The 12,840-nt window shown below is 42.9% G+C and overlaps 1 protein-coding gene across 1 annotated transcript; it reads right to left on the reverse strand.

The window, feature by feature from the left end:
• Positions 1-390: 390 nt before the first annotated feature.
• On the reverse strand, positions 391-12,609 carry LOC129815636 (keratin, type II cytoskeletal 8-like). The gene is made up of 9 exons (XM_055869616.1): positions 12,028-12,609; positions 10,208-10,416; positions 9,002-9,062; positions 8,679-8,774; positions 8,355-8,519; positions 7,586-7,711; positions 7,205-7,425; positions 2,085-2,131; positions 391-1,934 (listed from the first exon to the last, which is right to left on the reverse strand). Exons 1-9 carry the CDS (start codon positions 12,526-12,528, stop codon positions 1,615-1,617), a joined length of 1,746 nt encoding a protein of 581 aa, XP_055725591.1. The 5' UTR covers positions 12,529-12,609; the 3' UTR covers positions 391-1,614.
• Positions 12,610-12,840: the final 231 nt, after the last annotated feature.

Below are 12,840 nucleotides of genomic sequence, written 5' to 3' on the forward strand. Positions count from 1 at the left end.
GTTTGTTTGGATAGAAACCCATAGCTTGTTAAGCAATTGCCTAATCAAGTGTGTGTAGACTCTATTCTCATTGTAACATACCTTGCAATTCTAAAGGGAAGAAAATGAGAAAATATTGACTCAGTCTTAAAGTTGGATCCATGTATAAATTCTTCTTATAAAAAACCTGCAAAGCATTGTGCACACTAAGTATCTGCATGGATACATTCTTCATACTCTTATTATTATCTATTCTGATGCCTAGTCATGTTATGTGCAGTGCCTTCAGAAAGTATTCACAACCCATGACTTTTTCCACATTTTGTTGTGTTACAGTGGGATTAAAATGGATTTAATTGTATTTTTTGGTCAACATTTATGAATAATGTACGAAAAATAAAACGCTAATATATCTTCATTATAGGATGCCATCTTTCCAACTTTCCAACAAGTCAGTTTGTCAAATTTCTGCCCTGGCAGAGCTGCCCATGTTAACTGTAAGTGCTGTTATTGTGACGTGTAAACGTCTAACAATGGCTCTAGTGTGTCCAAGGGCCCCCCTCCTCGTGGCAAAACATTTTAGTGGCCCCACTCTTGATGGCAGAGAGAAAAATCTATGTTTTAATGTTTATTTACTACAATTATACATATTTTGCCGTGGGGCGGAGAGAACATTTAGCAATTTTATAACAAATGTATTGCAATTCTACTCATTTTGCCATGGGGCAGAGAGATACATCTTTGAGTTTGAAAGAAAATTTCCTACAATTCTACACATTTTGCCATTACTTATGCCATGTTAATATGATATCTGAGTGAGAATGACTAATACTGCGTGCCCGATCGGTATTTGGCCATGATTACTACAAGTATAGCTGGCTAGACTAACTACCAATCCAAAAATTAACATGGCAAATTGTCAGCTAACTGAGTGACTGACATAACAAGAGAAAAACTGTTGATGCACAACCAAATTTCAAAATCACATCTTGTGTACTGTTCTTACTCTAAATAGTGAGTTCCTTTTTTGGGGGGACAAAGTCACCGCTTATGTCGGTTATGCCTGGAGCCGGCCCTGCATGTACACATTTCATACATTTCCCTTTTGGTTGGGTTTGGCATAAGGATAACAGCATCCTCTCATCAAATGACTCAATGGAAGAAATGTGTCACACATCACATACACATTGAGAGGTTGTTTGTTCTCCTAGTGCTTTAATGGTCTCTGAGCAAGCAGAGAGAAAAACATCTGTTACAATGACACCTGCTGGTGACTCAGGTGTGGACAGACAAATGAGATGGATAGCATCCATCGACAGTGAACGAGACCACACAAGTAGGCCAAATAGACATAAGGGGTCGACTTTCAGGGGCCTTTCAGGAATACATAACCCTTCATATTTACCACTTTAAACTAGACCATTTGTGGGTAGGAAAATTTACTTACAGTTAGACTGCCTGTGATTCCAATTAGCCTGTTTGATAGGTCACTGTTTGGCAGGCAAATTATGTACTAACCTGGCTAGAAAAGTCAAATGAATGTGAGTGGAAGGCTGAAAAGTAGGTTGTGGAAGCACAAATCTGTCACAGAAAGAATAAACAAATTCCATGGTCGCCTGTGATGACGAAGTCTCCTCATTCATCTCCTCGGGTGACAGTGGAATCCATGTCTTTGCTGGTGCCTTTGCTGCCTCCCAGGGTGATGCTGGAATCCACTCTGCTGGTGCCGTTGCTGCCTCCCAGGCTGATGCTGGCATCCACGTCTCTGCTGGTAGAGACCTGGATACCGTAGGTGGCTCCCAGGATGATACAGCCAGGCAGGTCAAAACTGGGGCCTACATGGCTGTTCTCATGGCCACTGATGTAAGTGCTGCTGCTCTTGTATCCGCCCATTGAGCCCCGGACGTAGCTAGTGGTGCGACTGCTCTCCAGGGGGTAAGAGTTGTAGTTCATTGCTGGAAGTGGAAATGAACATTTCGGGTCATTGAAGTGAACATGGACTCGTGTTATTTATTTATCTCAGTTATTTGACCATTACGATTTACAATCAGTACTCAGAATTAAGTGAAACAGAATAGCTGTGGAGTGTGAGGACATTCACTTACAAGAAGACTGTTTGGAGATGCTGACCGACTTGATTCCAGTCACCAGCCTGGGTAAAGAGGTGGAGAGAAAAGAGAAGGGATCATAGAAGTAGAAGGAATAGAACAGGCTTGGAAGCTCTAACCCTGAAGCTCTAGCCCTGAAGCTTTAACCCTGTAGCTATAACCCAGAAGCTATAACCCTGAAGCTCTAACCCTGAAGCTCTAACCCCGAAACTCAAAACCTGAAGCTCTAACCCAGAAGCTCTAACCCAGAAGATCTAACCCTGCCAATTTGACTGGTATTGGTAGACTCATGGATACACCACGTTGTCTTACGTCAGATTGTGTCACTCCTATGCGACGCTCGTCGCTCGACCAATCTTTTATGTAGGATGTTGAACACATTAAAAAAAGAAAAGATTTTGCTCATCTGCCTAACACTAGTTCCTGATTTCGAAAATCACTCCGCTCTCGGTATCTATGACACACTGGCTACTGCGGCAAACCATGCTCCAGCTAGCAGCCTAGTGCAAGCTTGTTTATGGTAGATAGTTTGCTAGCTTGTTGATAAAGTTGTAAGTCACCAAAGTTATGGGACTGTTCTCAGAAATCAGCATTTTTCTGATTCTGACAGCTTGCACTGTGCCTCGCTACTTTGTAACATTTGGCCAATGCGATAACGGCGCAGAGAGCAATGAGTTGTGCTGTAGAACTCAGCACACTAATCACGGCAGAACTAATCACTCCCTGCCATCCAGTACCTCTATATCAGGCTGTATCAGAGGAAGGCCCAAAATGTTTCAGAAAAACCGCCAAAGACTCCAGCCACCCAAGCCATAGACGTTTCACTCTGCTACCGTCCATCGGCTCTCAGACCAACAGGCTCCGAGACAGCTTCTACCCCCAAGTCATAAGACTGCTAAATAGCCAGACTGCTAAATAGTCAATTAATGCTACCCAAACTATCTGCACTGACTCTATCTTGCGCTGACCCTATGCACACTCACTAGACTATACAGTATATACACACCATATACACACTCATTCACACACACTACATTGACACTCCCACATAAAACCCACACATATTCACATACACTGCATACACACACACACATAACAACACAACACAAACACACATACTTACACACACACACACACACTTTTACACTCATCAGTTGCTGTAGCAACTCTGTTCTTTATTTTACTCTTATCATTATCTATCCTGATGCCTAGTCACTTTACCCTGCCTTCATGTACATATCTAGCTCAAATACCTTGTACCTCTGCACATTTGATCTGGTACTGGTACTCCCTGTATATAGCTCCATTCTTGTGTATTTATTTTATTCCTCTTTTTATTTTATTTCTTTTTATTTAACCTTTATTTAACTAGGCCAGTTGTGTTACTATTTTATTTTTAAACTCTGCATTGTTGGGAGGGCTCGTAAGCAAACATTTCACAGTAAGCATTTCAGCGTTGTTAGCATCCCTGCCTTTTGTTTCATATGAATTAATTTTGCAAGCAGACACTAGCTAGCTAACACTAGCTAATTTTCAAATTTCAACAACAAAACAACTTAACTAGGTGTAGAATAGGGTAGTGAAGACTTGCTCATTGAATGATGCTAACTGATGTGGCTCATAACTGATGTGGCTCATGCAATTAAACATATTTTCAGAGGTGTGTATTCGTAGATGCCAAGGGAAGCCAAGCTTCCCCCAAAAATAAAAAATAAATAAAAAAAACATACAAAATAATTGATCTTTCGTTTCTCTGTGTTTCATCAATTTCCTTCAATTCACAAGAGTCTTGTGTATCTCACCAGAGAAAGAATACAAGTTAATGAAACAGCGCCCCTCTGTCTCACTATTTGTAGCCCATCTATCTGATGCTGTCTGGTCAAAAAGAGTATGACATTGTTCCAGCCCGTAGCATTGAATCACTCTTTGATTGAATGTAAGGGAAGCTAGCGAGCGTTTGGCCTCCCTTGATTAAAAAACATATATTGAATAATAGCCAATGGTCCTAGCGCACAAAAAAAGTGTCAAGGGAAGCCAGTTTGACTTTGGCTTCAAAGCCAAACATCATTGACAGAAAAAAATTGAATTATTGCATCATCTTGTTGTGTCCTTGTCATCCGGTGGCTAGTTAAAATCGTCTCTTTCCTAAATTAGCTATAGATGGAGATAGGGATTTGGACTTGTGGTTTTACTTAAATTCTCTGCACTGGCCAGTTATTATAAAGGCTATTCTGATCCAACCATAAATGAATACATTGTGCCTCTGGCCTGAGAGGATGGAAGTTCAACATGTAGATAGATGTAGTATACTAATGTTTCCTAGCTGGCCTGGTGCATCGTTGCCCATGAATGGAAGTTATGCTAGCCAGCAAGCATCTTAGCCAGGTAGCCTAGGACAACAAAAACTAAAGGTGTATACAGGACAGTCAGAGACCGTTTAGGCAAGATTAAATAACAGAATGGCATTGGTGTTTCTCTACAAAATATTTTTTCTATTTGCACACACACACACAGAGAGAGAGAGAGAGAAATCAGTAGCATGGACAGCCACATCATGTTTAGCTTACGTTGGAATAAATCATTTTGGGTATCTTTTAGATGTCACTGTATTTGACTAAACATAAGGGATTACAGTGGCTTGCGAAATTATTCACCCCTCTTGGCATTTTTCCTATTTTGTTGCCTTACAACCTGGAATTGAAATGGATTTTTGGGGGGTTTGTATCATTTGATTTACACAACATGCCTACCACTTTGAAGATGCAAAATATTTTTTATTGTGAAACAAAAAAGACATAAGACAAAAAAACTGAAAACTTGAGTGTGCATAACTATTCACCCCCAAAGTCAATACTTTGTAGAGACACCTTTTGCAGCAATTACAGCTGCAAGTCTCTTGGGGTATGTCTCTATAAGCTTGGCACATCTAGCCACTGGTATTTTTGCCCATTCCTCAAGGCAAAACTGCCTCAGCTCTTTCAAGTTGGATGGGTTCCAATAGTGTACAGCAATCTAAGTCATACCACAGATTCTCAATTGGATTGAGGTTTGGGCTTTGACTAGGCCATTCCAAGGCATTTCAATGTTTCCCCTTAAACCACTCAAGTGTTCCTTTGGCAGTATGCTTAGGGTCATTGTCCTGCTGGAAAGTGAACCTCCATCCTAGTCTCAAATCTCTGGAAGACTGAAACAGGTTTCCATCAGGAATTTCCCTATATTTAGCACTATCCATCATTCCTTCAATTCTGACCAGTTTCCCAGTCCTTGCCGATGAAAACATCCCCACAGCATGATGCTGTGTGGTGGCACATGCTTCACTGTGGGGATGGTATTCTCAATGTGATGAGGGGTGTTGGGTTTGCGCCAGACAGTGTTTTCCTTGATGGCCAAAAAGCTCAATTTTAGTCTCATCTGACCAGAGTACCTTCTTCCATATGTTTGGGGAGTCTCCCACATGCCTTTTGGCAAACACCAAACATGCTTGTTTATTTTTTTCTTTAAGCAATGGCTTTTATATGGCCACTCTTCCATAAAGCCCAGCTCTGTGGAGTGTACGGCTTAAAATGGTCCTATGGACAGATACTCCAATCTCCACTGTGGAGCTTTGCAGCGCCTTCAGAGTTATATTTGGTCTCTTTGTTGCCTCTCTGATTAATGCCCTCCTTGCCTGGTCTGTGAGGTTTGTTGTGGTGCCATATTCTTTCAATGTTTTAATAATGGATTTTGGGTGGGATGTTCAAAGTTTCTGATATTTTTTTTATAAACCAACAGTGATCTGTACTTCTCCACAACTTTGTCCCTGACCTGTTTGGAGAGCTCCTTGGTCTTCATGGTTCCGCTTGCTTGCTGGTGCCCCTTGCTTAGTGGTGTTGCAGACTCTGGGGCCTTTCAGAACAGATCATGTGACAGATCATGTGACACTTAGATTGCACACAGGTGGACTTTATTTAACTAATTATGTGACTTCTGAAGGTAATTGGTTGCACCAGATCTTATTTAGGGGCTTCAAAGCAAAGTGGGTGAATACATATGCACGCACCACTTTTCAGATTTGTATTTTTTCCAATTTTTTAAAGAACTTGTTTTTTTTCATTTCACTTCACCAATTTGGACTATTTTGTGTATGTCCATTACATGAAATCCAAATAAAAATCTATTTAAATTACAGGTTGTAATGCAAACAAATGGGAAAAACACCAAGGGGGATGAATACTTTTGCAAGGCACTGTATATGATGTTGAAATGTTGAAGTTGAAATGGTGCTGGAATAGTGGAGGCAGCGCATGTTTTCTTTATGACTTGTGGTATCTCTCTTTGGTTCTAAATCAATAGTTGTTTAGTAGTCCGAAAATGTCGGAAACATTACCTTGCTTGACCATGCTATAGGTCATGTAACTAACTGTTTGTTACTGTATCACCAGCCTTCGCTTTGTCTCCCCCTCCTGTCCAGCTCATGCAATATGTTTTGTGGACTTCACCAGACAGATCTTGCTCTCCGGTTTTGTAATGAAACAAATGTGTGGTTTAATTTATTCTGCCACTGTCTTCTTATTGTCTCGGCTTTAGGCCTATATATCACCGTTGCAAGGCATATGAACTAACAGGTTATAGAGCAAACAACGCAATTATCACAACACATAGGTTTTAATATAGTTTTTTTCCCTGGCTTGGATTCCCCAGTGATTTTACTCATGCACCGCTACTGTGTATTTTTTGTAATGTCAGTTGAGTTGACTCAACAAATCACAGCACGTATTGAAGGGTAAACTTCTTGCTTTTACTTCCTGGTCTGGGTACACTCAAAATTGCTGCCAGTCCACCCATTATGCCATCATTGACATCCTTGACTTGAATGGGGATGCCCATTCTATTCATTCCTTTCTGTAGGGATATGATCAGTGAGCAAATTAACTCGTTGGTCATTATCAAATTCTCCTAATGCTAGTCAGGTCATTCAACACCATGTTTTAATGCTCTCATGTGTGAATGCTATCCTCCTTACTTCCTGTGACTACTCACTAATATAAAATAACGTTACATGAAAGCCTAACTCAGATCAGATCTGAGGGAAAGAGGGAAGGCAGCCAGTTCATTTGGGCAGGGCTCACGGCTCCTACCTGCTCTCCTCTCCCTCCAGCAGCTTCCTGTAAGTGGCGATCTCAATGTCCAGGGCCAGCTTGATATTCATCAGCTCCTGGTACTGGCGGACTTGCATGGTCATGTCCTGTTTGGCTCTCTGCAGAGCCACCTCGAGATCGTTGATGCGAAGCCTGGCGTCCTTCACCGCCAGCTCACCGTGCTCCTCTGCCTTAGCAATCTGGTTCTCCAGGTGGGTGCGCTATTGTCAGATAAATCATATTTTTAGTTGTGTTCCTATTTGTAAATGTTGTTGTTCTTACCGCTGAATAGGAGTGACAGTCTATCCAGGCTAGGGGTGTTAGATAAAATGGCACTTCTGTTACATATTGACTGAGAGGCATGCAGTATGAGACACTCACCTGACCCTTCATCATGTCAATTTCAGACTGATATCTCATGATTTTACGGTTCATATCTGCAATCTCTGCCTTAGTGTTTTTCAGGCCGTCCCCATACTTTCTGGCTGACAACTGCATCTGTTCATACTGTTACAGAGACAACACATAGAGACATAACAAAACAGTGAAGTCCATGTAATTTAGCTAGCAGATACCTGAGATGGTAGAAATAGCCTTTGTTACCACAATTGCTATGGTAATCAAGAGAGGTTTCACAATGTATAGTTACAATGAAGTAGTGGAGGTGAGCTAGTCATGACCTCACACAGTGAGATTATCCTCCCTCAGTATCCTCCCTGGGGTAACTGTCACCCCAAACTATAGAACTTGAGATTTTATGGTTATAGTGGTTGCCTTAAAGCAAAATGCTCTGGTTCTGGTTCTGTTCTAGTGTCCACATTAGGATACCACTTAGGCATTCGACATCATAGGATGCTGGTGGGAGGAACTATAGGAGGACGGGCTCATTGCAATGCTGGAATGGATATAATGGAACAGAGTCAAATATGTGGTCTCCATATGTTTGATGTGTTTGATACAGTTTCAATTATTACATTCCAGCCATTACAATGAGCCCATCCCCCTATAACTCCTCCCACCAGCATCCTCTAATGGACTTCCATTCTCAGTGATATGCAAGTATGGACATAGGAGCACAGCCAATATTGAATCTCGGAAGGTTTACGAAGGCATGAGGTGTTCTGCGGGCCTCACGGGGGAAAGGGCTTACTTTCTGTGTGTACCAGGTCTCGGCCTCAGCTCTGCTGCGGTTGGCGATGTCCTCGTACTGGGCACGCACTTCAGCGACAATGGAGTCCATGTCCAGGTTACGGCTGTTGTCCATCTCTACCACCACAGAGGTGTCCTTGATCTGGCCCTGCAGCTCACGCAGCTCCTGAAGAACCAAGAGAGGATGAAGAGAAACCTTTAGATTTCATCCGGCATCTACTCTTCACTCAATTGATTCCAAATCCGATGGAATCTACAGCATAGGCTAATCCTTCAAATGTTTTCTGTCGGTCTCTCCCATTGCAGTATGGACATGATACATTACCATATCATAGATACTCCTGAGGAACTCAATCTCATCAGTGAGACAGTCCAGCTTGGCCTCCAGCTCCATCTTGGTCATGTATGCAGAATCTGTATCCTGAGAAAGCAGGACATATCTAGTTTCATGTAGGGTGGCAGGTTGGACCAGTAACCGAGCAAGGCACTTAATCCTAACTGCTCCTGCAAGTCGCTCTGGATAAGAGAGCCTACTAAAATGTAAATGTGCTTTTCTACTTCAGCCAATTTGTTGATGTTGTGGTAAAGCAACAATGCACTGCAAGTTATGCATGTAGGGGGGCTTCTAGAATGATTCAGTCTACTGACCTTCTTCAGGAGAACAAAACTGTTTTCAGACTCGTTACGCTTGTTGATCTCATCCTCATACCTGAGAGTGGAGAATAGAGCAAGCCTTTTAATCAAACAAGAAACATTTCTGACAAGCTTAAAATCAAATGATGTTTAGGAATAAAGATTGGAATGTATTCAATCAAAAATAAAGCTTCTTGAAATCATGATACTGGATTTGAGACCCAGATTTGGAAAGTAGTGCCACTTTCCCAAATTAGCATGCGAATGTTAATGATAATGCTTATATCCTGCCTGTTTGGCCCTGTCCAGGGGTATTGTCGGATGGGGCCATGGTGTCTCCCGACCCCTCCTGTCTCAGCCTCCAGTATTTATGCTGCAGTAGTTTATGTGTCGGGGGGCTAGGGTCAGTCTGTTATATCTGGAGTATTTCTCCTGTCTTATCCGGTGTCCTGTGTGAATTTAAGTATGCTCTCTCTAATTCTCTCTTCCTCTCTTTTTCTCTCTTTCTTTCTCTCTTTCTTTCTTTCTTTCTTTCTTTCTTTCTCTCTTTCTTTCTTTCTTTCTTTCTCTCTCTCGGAGGACCTGAGCCCTAGGACCATGCCTCAGGACTACCTGGCTTGATGACTTCTTGCTGTCCCCAGTCCACCTGGCCGTGCTGCTGCTCCAGTTTCAACTGTTCTGCTTGCGGCTATGGAACCCTGACCTGTTCACCGGACGTGCTAACTGTCCCAGACCTGCTGTTTTCAACTCTCTAGAGACAGCAGGAGCGGTAGAGATACTCTGAATGATCGGCTATGAAAAGTCAACTGACATTTACTCCTGAGGTGCTGACCTGTTGCACCCTCGACAACCACTGTGATTATTCTTATTTGACCCTGCTGGTCATCTATGAACATTTGAACATCTTGGCCATGTTCTGTTATAATCTCCACCCGGCACAGCCAGAAGAGGACTGGCCACCCCTCATAGCCTAGTTCCACTCTAGGTGTCTTCCTAGGTTCCGGACTTTCTAGGGAGTTTTTCCTAGCCACCGTGCTTCTACACCTGCATTGCTTGCTGTTTGGGGTTTTAGGCTGGGTTTCTGTACAGCACTTTGTGACATCAGCTGATGCAAGAAGGGCTTTATAAATACATTTGATTTGATTTGATTAATGATAATGACCTTTTCAGGGCAAATGAACCCTCCTAGTCAAAAATCTATAATATGAAGAAAGTACTCACTTGGTTTTGAAGTTCTCAACCAGACCCTGCATGTTCTTCAGCTCCCCCTCCAGCTTCATCTTCTCGTTGCCCAGGCCGTCCAGCTGTCTGCGCAGGTTGGAGATGTAGGCCTCGAACATGGCGTCGATGTTGGAGCGGGTGGTAGTCTGGTCCTGCAGGAGGCTCCACTTGGTCTCCAGCATCTTGTTCTGCTGCTCCAAGAAACGCACCTGCAGGGACAACAGGGAAATGGTCAGTGCCATTGACTGAAACTTGTGAATTAATGAAGGAAGGAAGGAAGGAAGGAAGGAAGGAAGGAAGGAAGGAAGGAAGGAAGGAAGGAAGGAAGGAAGGAAGGAAGGAAGGAAGGAAGGAAGGAAGGAAGGGTGATGTGCATCACTAAGGTGTGGAGAAGGGTAGAATTCCACACATAGATAAGGTTAACCTGGTGGTAAACATAACCGATTTATGGCTTAACCTGTAAATTGATCCTTGAGTTCTTTGGTTCTTTAGAAATAATGGGCCCCATTAAGGTAGGTAAAACAATAAGGGATGGTTGAAGCATGTAATCATTGTAGAGATAATTGACAGTTGATAAGTCCTGTGCATGAATGGGCTGATATATCTGACAGTGAACATGACATTTCCTGTTTGAGTGTGTAGGCCTATGGGACAATGGCACATTGAGCAAGAGAGGATCCTGTGACAAGATGGATTTCTGCCCAACAACAAATCCCTATTTGCCTACAACTTCTACTGAGAAGAAAGATTGTTCTGTGGACTTAAGAGTCAGTAACTGGTGTCCAGAAGGGTTTTCCGAACAACAAACCCTGTATTCATACAACCAACCTCGTCTTGTGGTCTCTCTCTGGCCCTATTTATGTCTCCACCATGTCTCCCTTTTTTAGTAAGAGGGAGTTTGGTGATCCCAATTTATTCTGTTAATAACCAAATTTGTCTTTTATATGCTTGCCTAAATAGTATGCAATAAGTCATAAATGTACAGTATAATCTATTTCCATAGTCTGGTACACAATGTACAGTGGGGCAAAAAAGTATTTAGTCAGCCACCAATTTAGTCAGCCACCGAGTGGCCTAGCCAGTCTCCAGATCTCAACCCCATAGAAAATCTTTGGAGGGAGTTGAAAGTCCGTGTTGCCCAGCAACAGCCCCAAAACATCACTGCTCTAGAGGAGATCTGCATGGAGGAATGGGCCAAATACCAGCAACAGTGTGTGAAAACCTTGTGAAGACTTACAGAAAACATTTGACCTCTGTCATTGCCAACAAAGGGTATATAACAAAGTATTGAGACAAACTTTTGTTATTGACCAAATACTTATTTTCCACCATAATTTGCAAATAAATTCATTAAAAATCCTACAATGGGATTTTCTGGATTTTTTTTCTTCTCATTTTGTCTGTCATAGTTGAAGTGTACCTATGATGAAAATTACAGGCCTCTCTCATCTTTTTAAGCGGGAGAACTTGCACAATTGGTGGCTGACTAAATACTTTTTTGCCCCACTATACGCTCAGTTTTGTACACAATGTTTTGTACACAATGTACATTCAGTTATGATTGACCAAAGCAGGGAGCTTATTCAATGAAGGTAAAGGGAATGGTTATAGGTAACATTGAAAATCTGAAACAGATGACTGAAATCACCCTTCAAAGGCCAAGTTAATACAAACCAGTGGTGGACATTGCACTTTTGGGAACACTCCATTGGCCCCATTGTACCAGACGAGCTAAATCAAGCTCAGCTCAAGTGTATGAAAGTATTTGGCATGCACTATGCATTTGACCCTGTTGTGATAGGAACACATGAGGAACTGACCTTATCGATGAAGGAGGCAAAGCGGTTGTTGAGCGTCTTGATCTGCTCCTTCTCCTGGGTGCGGACAACCTGGATGTTGGGGTCGATCGCCAGGTTCAGTGGTGCCAGCAGGCTCTGGTTGACCTGAACAGCTGTGATTTGAGGGGGTCCCGTACAGGTCATCTTCCCACCTCCCATACCACCACCCATACCCATACCACCGCCAACACCCATACCACCGCCAACACCCATACCACCGCCAACACCCATACCACCGTCAACACCCATGCCCGCATACCCAAACTCCATCACACCCCATCTTTGCACGGACCCCCCAGCCACAACTACCCTATAACCACCTGCTGCAACGCCCCCGGCGTAGGAGCTGCGGACGCTGTAGCTCTGTCTGGCACCACCATACCCACCAGAGTAGGAGCTGCTGCTGAAGTTCTGAGGGGAGCCCATGCCTGCAGAGGAGGGCCTCACAGAGTAGCTAGTGCTCTTCACAGCTCTGGTGGACATGACGGCTTACGTTTTAGCCAGTGTTACAGGAGGAGGTCTGTGGAGACTGAGAGACTCACTGTAGATGGAGCTCACTGTTCCCTGGCCCTCTTTTTATCTGGAAAGGGGAGGGTCCGATTGGAGTTATGATTGGCTAGCATGCATTGGGGATGAGCACAGAATAGAGGAATGCTGGAGGAAAATAATAGAGTCATGTTACATATTTACAGCACACAGATTGAATTTGAGAGAGTACAAAACTTACATAACAGGGATTACCCGTCTCATTGAAGCTGTAGATGGACTTGTAGCTGCTTTTCCTTGTTTGCAGCA

The sequence above is a fragment of the Salvelinus fontinalis genome, chromosome 18, assembly GCF_029448725.1.
Source record: "Salvelinus fontinalis isolate EN_2023a chromosome 18, ASM2944872v1, whole genome shotgun sequence".
NCBI lineage: Eukaryota > Metazoa > Chordata > Actinopteri > Salmoniformes > Salmonidae > Salvelinus > Salvelinus fontinalis.

Coding starts and splice junctions, on each gene's coding strand:
- LOC129815636 (XM_055869616.1), bottom strand. CDS start 12,528: ATGTCCACCAGAGCTGTGAAGAGCACTAGCTACTCTGTGAGGCCCTCC. Junction 8,775..9,001: donor GTTTTGTTCTCCTGAAGAAG/GTCAGTAGACTG, acceptor CTGCTTTCTCAG/GATACAGATTCTGCATACAT. Junction 2,132..7,204: donor CTGGAGGGAGAGGAGAGCAG/GTAGGAGCCGTG, acceptor CTCTTTACCCAG/GCTGGTGACTGGAATCAAGT.